This window comes from Cyclopterus lumpus, chromosome 6 (assembly GCF_009769545.1).
Source record: "Cyclopterus lumpus isolate fCycLum1 chromosome 6, fCycLum1.pri, whole genome shotgun sequence".
Taxonomy (NCBI): domain Eukaryota; kingdom Metazoa; phylum Chordata; class Actinopteri; order Perciformes; family Cyclopteridae; genus Cyclopterus; species Cyclopterus lumpus.
In genome coordinates this window covers 15,506,714-15,525,120 of record NC_046971.1, presented here as the reverse complement: position 1 = coordinate 15,525,120, position 18,407 = coordinate 15,506,714, and the positions used below count along the sequence as shown (strand labels likewise).

Genomic DNA, 18,407 nt, shown 5'->3' with positions numbered 1-18,407 from the left:
ATGCATGTCTTTCAATTGTATGATATTACATTGGTATAGTTTTAGAGGCTGTAATTCTGCAGTACCTTTTAAAAGAATGCAATGCACAACTTTATTATAGCTGAAAGCAGATTATGAAACCACTACTAAATCTGCATCCACTCTTCGTTATATCCTCCAGGACTATCAACAACAGAGTCACATTTCTATAAAAATCAAAATGTCATCATATATGAGACTTTTGTATTATGGGATCCCCCTCACCCCCACAATCCCTCTCCCCTTCAGAGTGTATTGCAGCTTTAAACAGTCCACAATGCCTTGCGGTGTCCCAGTTCCAATGCGATGTATTTACCAGCAGGAGTAATGAAACGAGTGGAGGGTTATTTTCCTCAGCTTATTGGTGAGAGCGCAAAAGACTGACGCAAAGAGGGGACAGACACAAACTTTCGCATGTAGGACCGTGTGGCGTCAATGATCTGCTTCTCGATGCGTCCGCAGCCTCGCGTGCAGTGATTGTGTCCGGCAGACAAACGATACTTTTGTCGCAGTTCTCTGGAAGTGATTTACTGGGCGATGGTGAGGAAGGACACATTTTTGAGGAATTGACGTCTTTACCTGTGTTTTCCGCCTAAACTTCACTTTTGGATCGGGAACACTGAAGTGAATCCCGTTTGCGCTTTAAAGGTAAGACCATTACACGAACCTAATACTAGCTCAATGTGCTGCAGCGGCTGTAGTTGTGAGGGAGATAACGGGAAACATTTCTGTAGTAGAATAGTTCGGCTACTCTCTGAGCCCACTACAGCCCATTCTCGCCATTTCCCAGTCCGCTTCATCCCAGTCCACCAACAATATGAGACGGAGGTGCGTTGTCGCTTAATGCTCAAAGATGCTCATGCGTTATGTCTTTTGAAGACGTTTAAATGATAACGATATCACGCCAATGCTGCTGTGAGCGGTGTCTTTATCTGCTGAGGAGAGGGTTTAGATCGGTTCAAGGAGGATTGGGACTTTATCATCTTGTACCAGCTTGTACTCTGAGCATGTTCAGATGTGAAACATTCACTTCAAAATGTTGCTTAATGTTGCCTTGCCCTTGACACAGCGCTGCTCTCCTCGGGATCAACATCTTCGTAAATAGTACGAGCAAAATCTCCACACATCAGTAATCCTAACAGAATGGAGTTGAAACTCACTTATCCTCCAGTGCTGTGCTTACAGCCACGCATCGGGTGTAGCAGAACCAACCTGTGGAGTTGTGGCACCCAGTCACAGTTTTTAAATCTTACACTTGTGATCTAAGAGGATAGCTTTAGTCTAAAAATAGGATACTGTAATTTAGTGTTCCTTGTTGCATTTTTGAAATGTCACGGCACCATGAACACCAGGCTGCAATGACGTACCTAGAGGCTGGACAAAATAAAGTTTCAGCTGCTGCTGCAAGAGACAAGAGACTGTGATTGAGCACCAGATGATGTTTAGCAAACCACTGAAACATATAAACCTTGGCTAGAGGCCCCCTGTTGCCCCGATGAAGGAGCCTGCTGCCTGCCCTGCTGGCTCTTCAAAGCTGCTCGTGAGCACTGGATATGGCAAGGGAACAAAGGCAGCATTATTGCTGGCCGAACGTGCCTTCCAGATGTTCATGATTCTGCCAGCACTGACCTCCTAAATGGGGGAGGCTGCTCCAGCGCCTAATAGTTTAATATCTGCCAGGCACAGAGCCAAAGAAGCAGGCTTGCTCCAGGGCAGGGGCCACTGCAAACCTCTCAGGAGCTGTGAGTGTTGCTTGCAGTGTGACTGGATGTGGGTTCAAGCTCAAACACCCAGACTTTTGAATTGGAGCTCGAGGGAAATGTTGGGAGTTTGAACAAAAATTATGAGGAAGTGTTGAGCAAGGCCTCCGTCTCTGTGTATATTTTGGTTTTGGTGCTTTCGGTATAGTGGGGGTCACAAAACATGCTTTTAGAACATTTCAAACTAGAATAAAGAACCTCTATAAACCGATCTTCATCTCTTTTTATCTTTCAGATATGTCAACTTAAGGATTTCATTGGTTCAGAATGTTACAAACTCCAGCTTTTAATATTCATCCAGTTTAAACACACTTTAGTTTGAGTGCAGTGTGTTGAAGTGTCATTGCATAGCTGAGGCCGGTTGCATCGCCATCAAGATCGCAGAGCGGACAGACGCATTGCCTTCTTGTCTCTTAGTCATGGCCCGTTGCATTCTCATAGCCCAGGAATGCATACCCTGGATGTTATCAGTTTCCACTCTCCTGGATCAAGGCCTGTCTCATGCAACAGTCTTTGCCATACTATATAATGTTTACATTTCCAGAGGGTATTGTAGCCACTCCACACTGGCATACTGATGATGATAAAGAGCGTCTTTATCTGGATCACACTGCAAGACCCTAACTTTTAACCTCAGGGGTCCCATCCTGTCACTGTGTCTTACATTGATGTTATACTGTTGCCTCCCCAATTTGTTTTTGCTATAGTAATTATACCGGGCTTTAGCACTTGATGACAATCTGGAGGAATTTGAAAGCAAGAAAATAGATTTATCCAGTTAGTTCCAACCAATTTACCACCAGCGACTCTACAATAAACCAGCATCTGTCTTTGGCGGCTCACAGACATGTATTTCACAACTGATCTGTTACCAATTACAGCAAAGTATAAATTTCTAGTAATTGCCCGTTGCTCTACAGGGAGTGCAATTTGAATTTAAGTTTGGTTAGCAAGAGGAAAGAAGGTACTAAGGTAATAAAACAGACTGCTGTCTCTTTGGTCCGCAAGAAGTATCCCATTGTCTTTAATTAACATCAGCGTGGGGGAGTCAGAAACCTTCTACAATTAATCAGTTAATGGTTTTAATTCGACACTTAAATATATATTCTTTCAAACGTGCAATGTCTGAGTGAACAATGGCCAGCAACATTTGAATAGGAACAAGGTTGCAAAAGCGTAGATTCGTGGTGATATTTGGAGGGATTTGGCTCAGCGAGGTCCAGTTGCTGCCCTGCAGGCTTTCTCTTTCTCCTCAGTCGAGCTCAGCCATGGTTTTGAATGTCCATTTTGTTTTCCTCAAATAGCCCCTTGTTCACCAATTTGCAAAACTGCACAAGGCACTTTGTGATGCCTGACATACTGTAAATCCCCCAAAGAAGCTCCTACAACTCCTCCAGTATTTGTTCATTGTGCATGTTGCAGCAGTGTAATGGTCTTGATGGAACACCCACAGGAGCATATGTTAGGTTGTTTACACCAGCAGTCAGTTGAAGGCCTTTTCCTGCCAGCGCAGTGGGCTCCTGTAGGGCGAATGGTCATCAGCAGCCGAGCGGGCAAGCTGCTCTATGCTGCACACACCTCGCTGATCTGAGAAGAATCTTGAGTCAACACTGCTGAACCATTACAAGACTGAAACAAACATGCTCTGGAGTCATGAGGAGTTTGATGTTTTTGCTGCAGTTGATCAACTCTCCACTGAGCTTTAATAGAATTCACAGGAATGTAAGTCCTCCTCTGTCTCATGAAATGCTTCTCTGGCATCAGATGAGCGGCACAAATCAGGGAGCGGGCATCTCCCCAGGCTGTGGCTTTGACAGGCCAGAGGAGTGCAGCTTGCAGAGCTCAGGATGGCACTCTGCCCCACACCGCCGTGCCTGTATCGTCGGTTGGGCTTTTTGTGTTAATGTTAACGAATATAAATGCCACGAGTCTGGACCAGAGCAAGTGACATTTCTAAATGCCCTGCAGAGTCTTGTTGAGCGTGTGCAAGCAAGAGGCATTGAATCAGCCAGTTGGTTTGTCTTTACTGCACATGAAATGTAGTGTTTTGTTTGAACAGTTGTCTCTTCTGTGTGTGGGGGAGGGGGGGAGGGGGAGTGAAATCATTTATGCTGTGGTCATGGTTAATCCATCTGACTCAGGGTTTTTATACTGTAGGTTTCTTAAGCACCTTCCCCTTCCCTCTCCAGTATATCCAAATCACCTCCCTGTCTGATCCACTATGCCTGCTTTGCATCAAGACCCACTCAAGTCCCTATTACTGTTTCCACATCCCCCTGTAAAAGAGCTAAACAAAATGGTGACAGTGTTTTGGGTCACTGCAGAATTCTTTTAGCTGTGTGTGTGTGTGTGTGTGTGTGTGTGTGTGTGTGTGTGTGTGTGTGTGTGTGTGTGTGTGTGTGTGTGTGTGTGTGTGTGTGTGTGTGTGTGTGTGTGTGTGTGTGTGTGTGTGTGTGTGTGTGTGTGTGTGTGTGTGTGTGTGTGTGTGTGTGTGTGTGTGTGTGTGTGTGTGTGTGTGTGTGTGTGTGTGTGTGTGTGTGTGTGTGTGTGTGTGTGTGTGTGTGTGTGTGTGTGTGTGTGTGTGTGTGTGTGTGTGTGTGTGTGTGTGTGTGTGTGTGTGTGTGTGTGTGTGTGTGTGTGTGTGTGTGTGTGTGTGTGTGTGTCTATTTTCCTGATCCTCTCCATCCTTCTGCCCTTAATGCCATTTAAGGGCAGAAGGATGGAGGACAAAAGCACTTTCCAACTAGCTGTGAATACACTAACAATGGAGTGACCAAGAGTCCAGGCCACAGACAAAAGTGACATTCACTCGTATACAGATGTATATTGAATTACAACAAATTGAGACGCACGCAGTGTATTTCTGCACTTAACACACACTTGAATCTGCCACTATACATTTCATATAACTACCTGAGGTTGTATTGAGTTTGTTTGTATAAAAACTTTTTAAAATCTCTATTAGTTTGAATTATGATGTAATTTTACAAGCAAACATGCTGTTTTAACTTGTTGGTGCTTTATGTAACACTTTGGGGTTTGGGACTGGTTGTCTGTCCAAACAAGCAATATATGTATCCATGGATGGGAATTTTTTAGTTAAAAAAAAAAGAAGTAAACAATTAATTTATCCAACTGAAAATAAAGATGTAATAATCAATAGTAAAACTATGAATTAGTTGCCACTTCACCTCTTTGTCTAACTCTACAGATGTTACCTTGCAGCACTTTCTATGTCTTCACCATCGTAAGAAAAGCAATTTGCGGTGCATAGGTCAGGCTGGTGTGGATGACTTTGTGAATGTGGATAAGGACTACGTGGGCTGGGGGAGGAGTAATTGGTGGGGGGTTGGTGAACAAAAGGACCTTTTGACTCAGTACTGTAGGTGCAGTGAAGGTTAGAGAGTGATACAGATCTGGGGAAATGCCTTTCATTCTCTCTCAGGTACCTGTCCTTGAAGGATCGTTCACCCTTAATGGGAATTTCATATACTGTGTTATGTCAGTAGTTGTTTAACACCTTTTTAATACGTGCTTTGTGAATCTGATAATGAAACAATTTTGCCTTGCAGGATAACTGAAGTATCTATCTATAATAGCTGATTCTGTGAATCTTCAAAATGCAGTCAATCAGTCAGTAGCTATCATAGTCAGCTTTATGAAGACAGTGCATCTCTAATATGTTCATTTTGTATTTGTAGCATAGTATTAACTGCTCTCCTAATAACTCGGTAAGGAATAAAGGACATCAATATATTACATATGTTACAGAACACTGAACACACCTGTGACATAAAATACAAAATCCCACTCTACTCCCTCTTGGGGAGTCATGATTCATCTGGCTCTCCCTTTTCCTTATTTAATTATATTTTCATCCCTTCTCTGTTTCACTCTCTGTTCCGGTCCTCTTTGTGTCACTGAGTCAATCTTCCTGCTCTGTCTCTGCTGTTTTCATGTAATTCGTTGTACAAAAGCAGGAACTGGGCTTGGGAATGTGCTGGCAGACTCTTCCTGCACCCCCAACAGACATGTACCTATTCATAGAGAAGAACAAAACAACTGCGTTATGGCCAGCTGGTCCTGGCATGCCTGGCTGTACAGGTCCATTCTTAACTAGACTATCCTTTTACCATAAGCCACTGCTAAAATAGTCTCTGTCCCTTGTATTTTCTGCTTATTTGACTACATGTGTAGAAGCAATACCACAAGTGGAACTGTCTGCATTTATGTGTGTCTGTTAAGACTTTATCCTTTAAGGCGACTGAAGATTATAACTGTGGCCTTGAGCACATCCTGACTAACCGCTTCCTGTTTTCCCCTGTGTTTCCTCCCCAGTGAAGTAGCCAGAGGGGCTTCAGCTGCCCTGCACCACTGGAGCCTTCAATAATGTTGGGGCAAACACACCACAACCGGCCCCTTCGCTTCTGACCCAACATGGAGCTCAAGGTCTGGGTGGATGGAGTCCAGAGGGTCGTCTGTGGAGTCACTGAAGCAACCACCTGCCAAGAAGTGGTGATTGCTCTGGCACAGGCCATAGGTAGATACTTTTCTACTATAAAACCACACCTGAGATACATTTCCGCTGAGTTGCATATTTGTCTAGGGAAACTGGATTATTTTACTATGAATGGGGCTGTGTCCATTAAGCTCATTGCCAGGTGATTCAATTCAATGCATCAGTTGATAGACTGCTACACGCAACCACCTAAGAGATCTTTGGGTGCTTGTGTGTAGCATTTGTCTGCATTTAGTTAGAAAAGACCATCCAGGCTGTTGGCATACTAAACCAGAGCATAGCTCCTGTGTGCTAACCCTCTCCTCTGTGTGCTGCCTTTCCAGCACGGACGCAGTCTGCTTCCTGTTTGTTCCAGGTTGATCTGACTGTATTCCTCCATTCTTAGCTTTGGTCATACAAGATCACTAAGTGCTAATCTAAAAAGGTTTCTCACCCGTGTAATGCTTCATTCTCCTTGTTAGTTAACATGGAATTCACTTTAAAAAACAATAAGGTAGTAGTATTTGAGTCTCTTGCTGACATACGATACAGTAGGTCATAGTTAGAGGCTTTATTGGTATACTTTCTTGGATCTAAGCACCCCCTCTCCCATATGGAACAGACTGTATTGACATCACTTCCCACTAAGAGCAGGGGAGGAGGAGGGAAAGTCTGACTCATCTCGCAGTCTGCTGCCAAACTGAGAAAGCAGCACTTCTGAGCCCCCTCCACTGCATTTTTTTATATTAGAAATTTATAAACCATTTTAAGTGATCAGACATCAACATTGATTTAGAACTTTGGCATTTTACAAGTGTTTTGTGTTGTGTTTAGGTTTCCTCTAAACAGCTCTGAGCAGTTTATTCCTTATAAACATTGAATCTTATGTAAAAAAAAAAAAAAAAAAGTTGCTCGTACTGCTCAAGCCACTTGATCTGTTTTCCAGCATTTTGATGGCATGGTTGAGACTTAAGGCTCTTATCCCACTTATAACGTCACTGTTAGGTGACCAGAAACAACTCCAACAGGATTACAATCCGCGTCTGTTCAATGTGGAAGACACTTTTGCTAAAATGTTATTTTAACCCCAAGGTAAGATGCCTTTTTGCATTTTGTTTTGCAATCGTTTATCACTTTAGTGGTCAAATTAGCTTTAAGCAGCTTTAGATAAAAGTCATGATTTTTGCAATTTAGCATAACCATCTACCAACATAAGAAGTTGTTACAGAGTTGTGTTTTTTACAGGTCGCACTGGGAGATATACTCTGGTAGAAAAATGGCGTGACACGGAGCGTCACCTCGCCCCTCATGAGAGCCCTGTGGCTTCTCTGAACACCTGGGGCCAGTATGCCGGGGATGTCCAGCTGATCCTGCATCGAACAGGCCCCTCCTTGACTGAACGACCTCCCTCAGAAGGACCCCCTCTCAGGGGGCCTGAACGTGGGCTGCACCGGCAGAGCCTACCTCCCCTCGCAAAGCTTCGACATCCCAATGATCGCTCCCTCCGCCGCCGTGAACCGCGCCGCAAGTCTCTGACGTTCACTGGTGCACCCAGAGGCCTCAGGGAGATATTGAGCGGAGGCCGAATCGGCGAGGCCGAGGCAAAACGAAAACTCCTCCTGGGAAATAGTGTGAATCATCACCATGCAAGACCAGCCATCGGGACTGCATCGCCTGGCCTGTGGGCCTGTCGCATGGAAGATCTGGTCCGACTGGTCGGCCTACAGAGAGAGACTCTCAACGTGCTGGAGAAGAAGCTGGAGACGTATGAGGCTGAGCTGCAGGCATGGGCTGAAGGGCGAGGGGAGCGAGGTGGAGGGTGCATTGGGGAACCAGGTGGAGGAGGAGGGTTGATAGAGGAGATCCTGAGGTTGGAAAAGCATCTGAGGAAGAATGACGTGGAGATGGAAGAGGAGGAGTTTTGGGCCACCGAGCTGCAGATTGAGCTAGAGAGTGAGAGACAGCTCGAGGAAAGACTGCAGGAACTAAGAGGACGCCTGCAGGGCTGCGAAGTGGAGATTGAAGAAAAGCTGTCAATGGTACAGGTGTGCTATGTGTGGGGAGATATTGAAGAAATAAATCATTTTATTTTAGTAGCAACTTGTGGGGAAATATTAAATGAAGCAGCTACAAATCAAGAATAAGTTCTATTAAAGTTGTTTATCTTTTACCAGTCGTTCTAGTGATGTTTATACATTATAGTTGGTGCTTTGCCTCTTTTCCCATATCCGTTTAACCCTGCCCCATCAGAGTGAAGAGGCCGGCCTGGAAGAGGAGCGGCTGCAGAGGCAGCGGCAGGAGACTCAGTGGGTCAGTGAGGCAGAGGCTCGGTCTCAGGTTCTCAGGGCCAAAGCAGAACTGAAAGCCCAGGAGAGACAGGCTGTCCAGCTGGAGAGCAGCTGCAGAGCAGTGGACAGGTCACTTGGACATGGCACCAAGAAGCTGCAGGTAAGACGCATGCACTCATTCAAGTATTTATTTTTCAAATAAACAAAATAGTGCTGCAGGCTGATGGAGACCATCCATCAGTAAGAATGCATTTAAGCATCTGTCCACCTGAATCGTCCCTCGCAGCGATGATGAATCCCTGCCAGGTTTTATACCCTTTTAAAGTATGTTTACAGGTCTTGAGGTGTACTAGTGCATATGTGAAAAAAGTTCAATAAAGCCAGCTATGGCTACAGAGAGAGCTATCTGAAATTGTATACATTGTCTCAATGTTTTATCAGGGTTTAAATTTGACCTCAGTTTGTCTTTCTTTGTTGGCTCACTGAGCTTTTTGTTGTTTTATTGCCTGTTTTTTTTTTTTCTCTCAAAGCACTTTATTAACTATTTTTGTAAAGGTGCTATTTAAATCAAGTTGTTGTTGTTATTATTATTATTATTATAATAATAAATGACTGTCTGGACATCAAAATACTATAACGGACGCTCGTACATATAATCTGTATAATTGGTAACGCTGTCATGTGTCACTCTTCTCCTGCTGTTTCTTTGAAGGATATGCAGCACGAGCTGGAACAGCTGACCAAGGAGCTGAGGCAGGTTAACCTGCAGCAGTTCATTAAGCAGACCGGCACCAAGGTCACAGTGCTGCCTGCTGAACCCAGTGAGGATGAAAGTACTCACAGCAGTCATGGTATAGGTAATATATTTTTCTTCTCAACATTGAATGGGTGTATTTGTGTTCTCTTGAGGAATACTGCAGTTAAATATTTAACTCATGCCACAGGACATGTTTTAAAGTGCAGGAGTACAGTCACATGTAGTGTAACGTATGCCTCGGCATCTCTTGCTGTTGATTTTAAATGACTGGGTGGGAAACTGACCTTGTAGAGTCAGTGTGTAGTCTGTGGCATTGGGGCCAGATAAGCCTGAGGCCAAAGTTATACTCTGTTCGTCCGTGTTTATATAAGGTCCAGTCAGGGCTGCGTGACGTAGAATGTGTCATCAGAGGGTGTAGCGTGGGCTCTGCTGCCGCGTACCTGTCCAGACCGCGATGTCCGCAGTAGTCCATTAGGGTGTATAACCAAGGCTTGACTGATCTGAACTAGTCTGACCCGAGATAGGTATGACAACTTAATTGTATGATTAAGTGCATGCTGTCTTCTGGTTGCCTTTCAGACAGACGAGACACAACTTATTTTGTATTAAAGTTTTATGAAGTTTGCAATAGTGAAGTCATTCTGTGCCATCAATGCATTCTTGTTTTGTTTTTTTAACGCCTGCTGAGAAAAAATGACTCCGCTTAGTGTGAGTGTGTTAAATGTGTGAGAGATTGTGATAGAAAAAATGGTTAGGGGGTAGTGGAGAGAACAGATTTAGTTTTTACCTACTCCAGTGACAATTATAGTCTCCATGCCAACAGCTGCCTGGATACAGGCAGACCTGGCGTCATTCATTTACCTTACGTTCTCTGTTTAACCCTCAATTCTTCTATCACATGCTCAGCAGTTTCTGTGATGGGCTTTTTTTGGACCAAAGCACCGTCAACCTACAGCAGACGAGCAGAGCGCACACAGAGACTAAGAACACTGAATAATGGGAGAACTGTCACAATGTCGGCCAGCTGGTTATTTAAAACTTCACAATAATATAGTACCAATAACAAAATTAGTGAGTAATAGTAATAATTAATTGAGGTCCGACTAGAGCAGTGCATTATGTGTTGTTACCATGGACAAACCCATCAGCTTGGGATATTAAAAGCATCATATACAACTTTTAAAACAAAGTTTATCAACAGACACTGTTGTACAACATGTACAAACTTAAAAAAGACAAGTCTACAAGCGCATAAATGAATATATACATGAAAATGTACACCCATGAATGTTGAGTTAACCTCTCACAACACCGATGACTAATTTTGTATTCCACTTGCCCAATGCCTTTTAATGTTAAATGTTTAATGTTAATGAAAACAAATTCATAATTGTGTGTGTGTAAATGCTGCATATGGGATTTCATGGTGAATTTAAATCTATGAGAACAATAACAAATCAATCCGGTCTCCTCCTAAATGAATTGCTTGGTTGTGTGAAACATGGCGAGGTTGTAGTAGTACCAGTGATGGTTAACAGTTTACACACACTGGATTTGATTTTGTTCAAAATCTGTCAACACAATCTTAACTGGAATGTGTCACAGCACCAAAGAGGCAATTTTTATTTTATTTTTCTGATTTTCACGACATATACTTCATAATTGCATCATTCGTTATTAAACTTAACAGTGGTGGATTTCAATTATGAAATGTAATGAATTGAGTGATCATGTCCTTCCAGTAACCTTCCAATTCATGTGTGTAAAATCTGCCAGCGCTTTTGTGCATCTGCTGATTCTCTGCATGGCTCGGTACTGCCCCCTGGTGGCACCACAGCAGAGCTAGCGTGTAGGAGCCTTTGTTGTTTCTTTTGAAACCGGACTATATATTTTCAGCACCAAACATTTTGAAATACACTTTTAAATAGTTTAAGTGTTTTGTTTAATTTTCTCTTTCATATGATTTATTATTTTAAGATTTAGTTCCCCTTTCTGGCTCCCTGAAGCGTCCGGTGTCGTCGCACCCTCTGTCCAGTCACCTCCGGATCCTCCACAGCCCTCTCACTTCCGGCCTGAATCCAGAGGGGATCTACGTGTGAGACAGCTCTGCCACGAGGGAACGCGTGATGTCTCCTTTCCAGAGGCCATTTCGCCTCCGCACACATTTGTAAGTGGATATCTTTGTACAGGATACCTCAGTAGCACACTACTATGCACTGTTGTCTCATCACCTGAAGGGAAGGCATCCTCCAATGTGAAGACTCCAAAAGTGAAGGAACAATGTTGATCTTGAAATGCAAGTCGTGGAGCACTTGGTGGGAATGAAAGATGGTTGGAAGGAAGGACATAAAAACACAGCAGCAGCAACAACAACAACAACAACAACAACAAGTCCATGGTGCACAGTCTCTGGAGATATTAGGACTTTCTCAGCATCAGGATGTTGTGGACTTCCTTTATAAACATATCCACTTAATGTACTTTAGTAACTGCTGAATGATTTGTATTGTTTTCACACTAGCATCATGATTTAAAACGATTGCCTTTTTGAATAATAATCCTGAGAATCTTGGTATGTGAATTTATTAAATATATCTCTAAAATCATATGTAATTTCTGTAGTCAATATGTTTTACCCAGCATAACACCTGGTTCTTATATAAGTAATGAAGGATCCACGTGTGGCTACTATAGTAAACCTGTCTCGAATCTATTGTTTTGCATATCAGAATGTATTCCCGTTGCTCTGACTGTCGGTTCATGTTACAACTATGCACAAATGGTTAAAGGTTTTGTTACCGAAGAATGTTACTGTGTGTTTGTACCAAAATGATTGCTTGCTGTAAATGTTTTATTACTTTTCAGCTTTATTTAGTGAATTGTTATATTTTATTACAAAGTGGTGCATTCAGTTAGAAAAATGCAGTGCCCTCATTCCTGCAGTAATACCTGCATAATGAGACCGTGTAAATTACCCTCTTAAGCTGATTTTTGTTGTTAAGATGACGACACAGTATATTTTTGCCAAATGTATTATACTTGTTTTTTTCTTTAAGGATTGATGTCCAAAGATTAGCAGGTCTTGTTGCATGATTGTGTTGTTAATATAGCCATATCTGGCTGTGCAGAGCATCCACAGTACAGTAAATCAGATAGTTGAATCTGGTGGCATGTGATAATACAACAGATAGCTACAGTGTGTTTGAGCGTGTGTGTGAGTCTGTGATTAAAGAGATGTGTGTGTGTGCAGATTCAGAATAGCCAAGGTTTAAAGCCCCTCTTAGGCCGTCGTTCAGCTGCTAATCACATCAAAGTGCCTTATATTCATTCCACAGTTTGTTTATTCAAATAATGTATAGTAAAGCTTTAGTCGACCCATTGAAACAACGACCGTAGTCAGTTTAGATCAGCTGTTATTAGATGTATTTGTGCCACATTGCTGCACAGAGAGAAATGGCAATGCCACAGCATCAAAGAGGAAACTATGTGGTGTTTTATCTGTCAGTATTTTGTAGAAATGGCAATGGAAAGAACAATATCTATAGACCTTTACTCTCTGCTACTGTATTATTGTCACCACAATACTATATGCTGTCAAATGCATTCACATTTAATCAGATTTATTTCATCATGCAACACATACTGTATACTTTATTCATCAGTTTATATCAGTACCGTCACCCAGGAATAAAAAAAGTGTATTGGATACAGAAGAGGAGTCCACCCTGCAACATTCAGTATTTACACAAACACAACAAAGTACATCATCACTCCAGTTTGTCTCTCAGCTTTTCAGTTAAAGGATTGAGGACTAATTAGTCTATAGTAGTCTATATATTGGAGCGGATTTTCCCTTTAAGAAACCACTTGTGTGCTTTTTATTCCCGGGGATGAGACGTAGCTGTAGTTACTGTTTACAACCACGTATGTTCTAGAAAACTCTTAAATATCGACTGTACAGAACCTGTTTTTATTTGTCCCTGCCTTAATAGACTGCAAAGCGTTGACAGATGTATGGCTGTAACTGGCTGCTGATATAACATGAATTGCATGATTCAATAAACCATCTGACAAAATGAAATGTGTCACAACTGATAACTGTTTGCCAGTGGACGCAAATGAGGAGGAACTTGCACTGTATTGTACACTAGATGCTCTACATGTTTTTCAAGCTTTTCGCCAGTAGATGGAGACATTTACTCAGTATTGTTGGAGACATTGGCACAACATGGCAGGGAGAGAATTATGAGACAGAGCCTGCAATGATAATAAATGTTTTCAGCGCATAAAATGTATATTAATGCAATTAAACCATGCTAATTGACTTCATAGTTGGCTAGAATGGTGTCTGGTAAAAAACAAAAAGCATAATTGCTTTTGCTCACACTGTCAAAGGTTAGTGAAGATACTGACAGAACCATAATGTAATTTGTAAACAGAAGAAAAAGGAACCCTAAAGAAAATGGGGCGAGTTGTGGCATCACAACAAGGAACTTATTGAAAAAGGAGCATCAACTTAAGGCGACATGCATGTTCGTTCTAAACCTCGAAATGCATTAGTTGGCAGTAATTGCACTTCATTGTTGCCAAAAAAAGGCATAAAGTCAGACACTTACATTTTATGGCTGTGGAAATTATGCATAAGATTAAAATAATATTGCTGTAAGTTGGTTAATGGGAACAAAAAAGTCTGGACCTGATCCGTCTTAAGGCCTCTGACCAGTTGGGAGGAGACCCCTTGTTTTTCATCAGCCTGTACAGACTGAGTGTAATCTCACTTCATCGTCACATGACATTTGTTTAAAGCCGTAGCTTACTGTACACTGTACATTCCTCTGCTGTGACCTGTCAGCTGATTAGAGTCTTAGTAACAATACATTTCATGGACTGAACTTTCAGTATTGTTTATTCATAAAACTGTAAAATGTTTGTCTTGTGCATGCATTACTTTGTGTCTTCCAGTGTGTCGTGTTTCAACCCAAACGACCCAAATACTTACTGAACTTGTCCTGCATTTGCTAACCTGTGAGACTGTGGGCACAAACATAAGTAGTGGGGAAAAAAGAAGACGCCTGCAGAGTTAGTTTTGATATTTATTTTACAACTCATCAGCAATAATTTATAACAGCATATGTGTAAAGCATTAACGAAATGTGCAACAGTTGCTCAGTTAAATCTTTAAAAAATCCATAGACTTTTACAACATTGACATAGACATGTATACTTTATGGTATATTCACAAAAAAATATTTACAGACACACATGCCACTTTATATAACACTTGGTAACAGATTTGAGGCAAAACCAGCTGAAGTAAACTACAAAAGCAATGTTGTGTATGGAAAATGCAATGAAAACCATCTGTTTATTCGATCACATGTGAAACTTAAAAAAAGCTGAATATAACTATACTTTCAGGAATTAATCTCATAGAAAACAGGCCAAGATAAAGTTAAAAGTTCCTAAAACGCCAATGATCATCAGTGATGGTCACATAACCACAGCTTTGTAAAATATTTCAAAAGCAAGGTTTTACATATTGATAGCATATATCACAGAATCTGGGATAGTCCGGTCATGGGTTGCAGGGTTTTCAAATCTGATTATGATTTGAATAATTTTGCTTCGAAAGAGCCAGAAATAAGTAGTGTTTTGTCAAATCAGGCAAATGACTTAATGACCACTTTACTGCACGAAATCATCACAAAGCATGTGGTATCTCTTCCCTCTTCTTTTGTATTATTATTTCCAGACAACTCAACACAATAAAAAGGTTCTAAGAGAACTACAGCGATTGACTCTCAAAATTATAAGGTGACTGTTTGAGAGTAAGAGCAGAAAAAGTGCACTTTACGTCTCAAAGAGTAAAGATCATCCTACATACAAACTTTAACAGCTGGGAAAATACAAGTACATTCAATATCAAAGATCTATAAGGTGCTAACCTACAATGTTTCTTGGAGGTACAGGAGGTCACCACATCTCGGTGCTGAAATGCCTCATTCAGGGGACTTACAATATCAGGTCAAGCAGCCCCTTGTGAATGATTGCTTTTTTTTTCTTCTTTCCTCACAAGAACAAACAAGTAAATGAAACCAGAGTAAACTCTGTAAATGTGTAAAATGAGTTGAGGGCAACCAGGCATAATACCTTTCCCATAATGTATCTTTATTATGTGTAAAGTAGCTGTTCTTTGTATGAATTATTAATGATGGAGATACCATTAATTTCTTCTCAGGGGGTACAGTCATGTGCCTCCAATTCAGCCTACCCCATGCAAAGTTGTGGATGAGGTATTGGGGGCGTTCCACTTCCAGGGGCACTTCATTTATAGCCTCATTTACATGTTAATGAATCAGACTGTCTTCCAGGTAATAATATGTACAGTCAGAATCAGTCTTAATAACCTTGGCAAAGGTCAGTTGCAACTTCATACATCCAAAGAGACACTCTGATTGGGATATTGCGCACTGTTGTAGTACTCAAAGGTTTGGCACCAATGCTGCCACTTCAAAATATTTTATCAAAGAGGATAAAAAACTAACTCCAGCACAACACAGCCGTGTATTTGTTTCAATCATTGTCGATAATCATTTAGTTTGACTAATCTAGCATCAGTGCAAAAGGCACACTCAGTCACAACTGTCCCCTGTTTAGCCAATATGTTGTACACGAGCAACTCTTCTGTGAAACCTCGTTTTGTAGCCTAAAAAAAAGGAAATACATAAACTCCTCAGCAGACGCAGAGGTAACACGGAGAAAGAAATTAGCTCGTTTGACAAGCAGAAAACTGAGCGCGAGGACTGTCCTTGCTCTCTTGGGACGTTTCAGCCACGTCATCCTCCCCGTAGTCACTCGCGGGACTATCCTCGCGCTCCTCTGGTGAATCCAACTCAGCCTCGAGTGACTCGTCGCTGTCTGGACTGTGGAAGCCCTTGGACTCGGAAGAGGCTCCAACGTGCACAGCCAAGCCGGGGAAAGCGGCAGCAGCGGCAGCCGCGGCCGCCGCTGCTGATGCGTGTGCTGGGTACAGCCAGGGGAAAGGAGATGCCAGAGCGGCCGCCGCCGCTGGGTACATGTACTTTTCAATGTTGCTTTTGTCGAAAAAAGGCATATAAGTCGCCGCGGCCGAGGGGTTGATGAAGTAGAAAGGCATGCAAATGGGTGTCTGCTGTCCCACACCGCTTATTCCCATCAGAGAGTTCATAAACGCCAGATCGGGCCTCGTGGGGTCTGTGCCCCCTAACCCGTTCCCAGGCCAGTTCATCTTGGGTTTTTTGGCAGCGCGATCGTCTCCGAACTCTTGCTTGATCTTCACTGCCTTCGGCCCCTGCGCCTTATTGTGCTCACATTCTTTATCTTTGACATCGCTCTTTTCGGCTTCTCCCCCGTATCCACTGTCCGTGTCGGTGTCATTCTCGTTGAGCTCCCCGCCTTGGGTCCTCTGGATGACCGGGACACAATTAGCTTGGCTGTCGGCTTTCTGCACGTCCTGTGCGTCCCCGGCGGGTAGCTGATGCTGGAGCTGCGGCTCGCCGGGCTGGAACTGCGCCAGCACCTTGTGAAGGTGGTTGATGAGCTGCGCGCACCTCTGCTCTCGTGTCGTCCAGTTCTCAAACTGACTCAGGTACTGCAGGACCTCTTTGGCACAGGCCTGGAACCCGGAGTGGAACACATCCAGATCTGCGTTAATGGAAGATTTCATGGACCGGTCCCCTGTGAAACGTGCAGTTCAAGGATGATTATTTTGTAAATTGCCGCACATCATAAGATAAAATGGGCGCCTGTCAATGGCACGTTTTAAAATGTGCTTGTGGTATTCTCAAAATGCGCATTATCCTCTATATACGTGTGTTCTATTTACGCACATTTACATACTATTTCTACGAGGGACTAACACACGTTTCCTGCCAAACATTTCCAATAACTTCGGCTTTGTTCAGCTTACCATTCTGCAAAGCAATGATCTTCTGGTGCTGCTGCTCAGTGACAGCAGTCAGTGCGTTCAAATGTTTCAACGTTAACTCCAGGACAACTGCTTTCTCCAAATGCCCGAGAGTCTGTGGAGAGAAACAAAGGTTCAGTTGGTTTACGACTGTCGTGTAAAACCAGGTTCGGTAAGCGCGTAAAACGTGTTGAAGTGTCATAAACTGACCGACAGCTTCAGATGTTCGGGTAACAAATCCTTTAGCTGGCCAATACATTCGTTGATTCGGTCTCTCCTCTTCTTCTCTATCAACCGGTGTGGTAACTTGTATGCGTCCTGCTGGAAAAAATATATACAATAGTATAGTGTATTGAAACACAAATACATAAGTCCAAAGTACATATTCTGACAAGCTCCATGTAAACACAAAGGTCGGTTAATGAAAACAACAAAGTAAATATTTAGATTGCCGTAGTATAATAACACACACGCACCTTCCCACCATCCTCTCGTTTTATTCCTCTTTTGGATTTGCATATGTAGAGAGAGGGGTAATCCACCCTAAAGTAAAGAGCAACGTCTCCGGTTATTCACCGGGTTGCCATAATAGTTTATCAGACAGAGTTTGACAGAGTTTGCTCATAAAGCGGACACTCACCCTAAGAAATCTGCGTGCTCCATGAACTGTCTGTCCTGTAAATGCGGTATTCTTTCATCCATCACTTCTCTGCTGCTGGTTATCCGCTCTCGAGCTTCTTTGGGGAACAGTTGTTATTTCCACGACCCACACACGGACGGCTGAGGGAGATGGTGCACAGTGCGTGTCCTCCACTGGAGCTGCGCTTTAGACTGATGCCTATAGTTCCCTGAGCTGCCACTTTGCAAAAGCCGTCGGTGCGGTGGTTAGAGCGCACGCGCGCCGTCGGTGGGGAACAGCTTCCGACTCACGTGTAGCCTGCACCAGCACAAAGTCCGGTAATTAGACCGTGTCTGTGTTAGAGCAGCCATCGCCGCTGTTCATATCGAGATGGAGTCCGAACACTTTTGACCTGGTTGCTAAAACGTGATTCGTGTGCAAAACGTAGCGCACAGGCGCGAGGAGAGACCAACAAAGCCACATCATCATCATCATCATCATCATCATCATCATCAGTTCACT

The 18,407-nt window shown here is 42.8% G+C and overlaps 2 protein-coding genes across 4 annotated transcripts; one reads left to right on the top strand and one right to left on the bottom strand.

Annotated features, from left to right (window-relative positions):
• The first annotated feature begins 292 nt into the window (after positions 1–292).
• On the top strand, positions 293–13,396 carry LOC117732783 (ras association domain-containing protein 8). 2 transcript variants are annotated; one of them, XM_034535956.1, is made up of 6 exons: positions 293–666; positions 6,117–6,318; positions 7,522–8,321; positions 8,527–8,724; positions 9,277–9,421; positions 11,299–13,396. In XM_034535956.1, exons 2-6 carry the CDS (start codon positions 6,216–6,218, stop codon positions 11,418–11,420), a joined length of 1,368 nt encoding a protein of 455 aa, XP_034391847.1. In that variant the 5' UTR covers positions 293–666; positions 6,117–6,215; the 3' UTR covers positions 11,421–13,396. The 2 variants fall into 2 exon arrangements, with proteins under 2 accessions (XP_034391847.1, XP_034391848.1); XM_034535957.1 differs by having other exon boundaries at positions 332–666; positions 7,522–8,315; positions 11,299–13,393.
• A 1,002-nt stretch (positions 13,397–14,398) lies between these two features.
• bhlhe41 (basic helix-loop-helix family, member e41) lies at positions 14,399–18,102 on the bottom strand. 2 transcript variants are annotated; one of them, XM_034535390.1, is made up of 5 exons: positions 17,907–18,102; positions 17,743–17,809; positions 17,477–17,587; positions 17,270–17,381; positions 14,399–17,037 (listed from the first exon to the last, which is right to left on the bottom strand). In XM_034535390.1, the coding sequence occupies exons 1-5, from the start codon at positions 17,966–17,968 to the stop codon at positions 16,088–16,090; spliced, it is 1,302 nt and encodes a 433-aa protein (XP_034391281.1). In that variant the 5' UTR covers positions 17,969–18,102; the 3' UTR covers positions 14,399–16,087. The 2 variants fall into 2 exon arrangements, with proteins under 2 accessions (XP_034391281.1, XP_034391282.1); XM_034535391.1 differs by having other exon boundaries at positions 14,497–17,037; positions 17,477–17,584; positions 17,907–18,079.
• Positions 18,103–18,407: the final 305 nt, after the last annotated feature.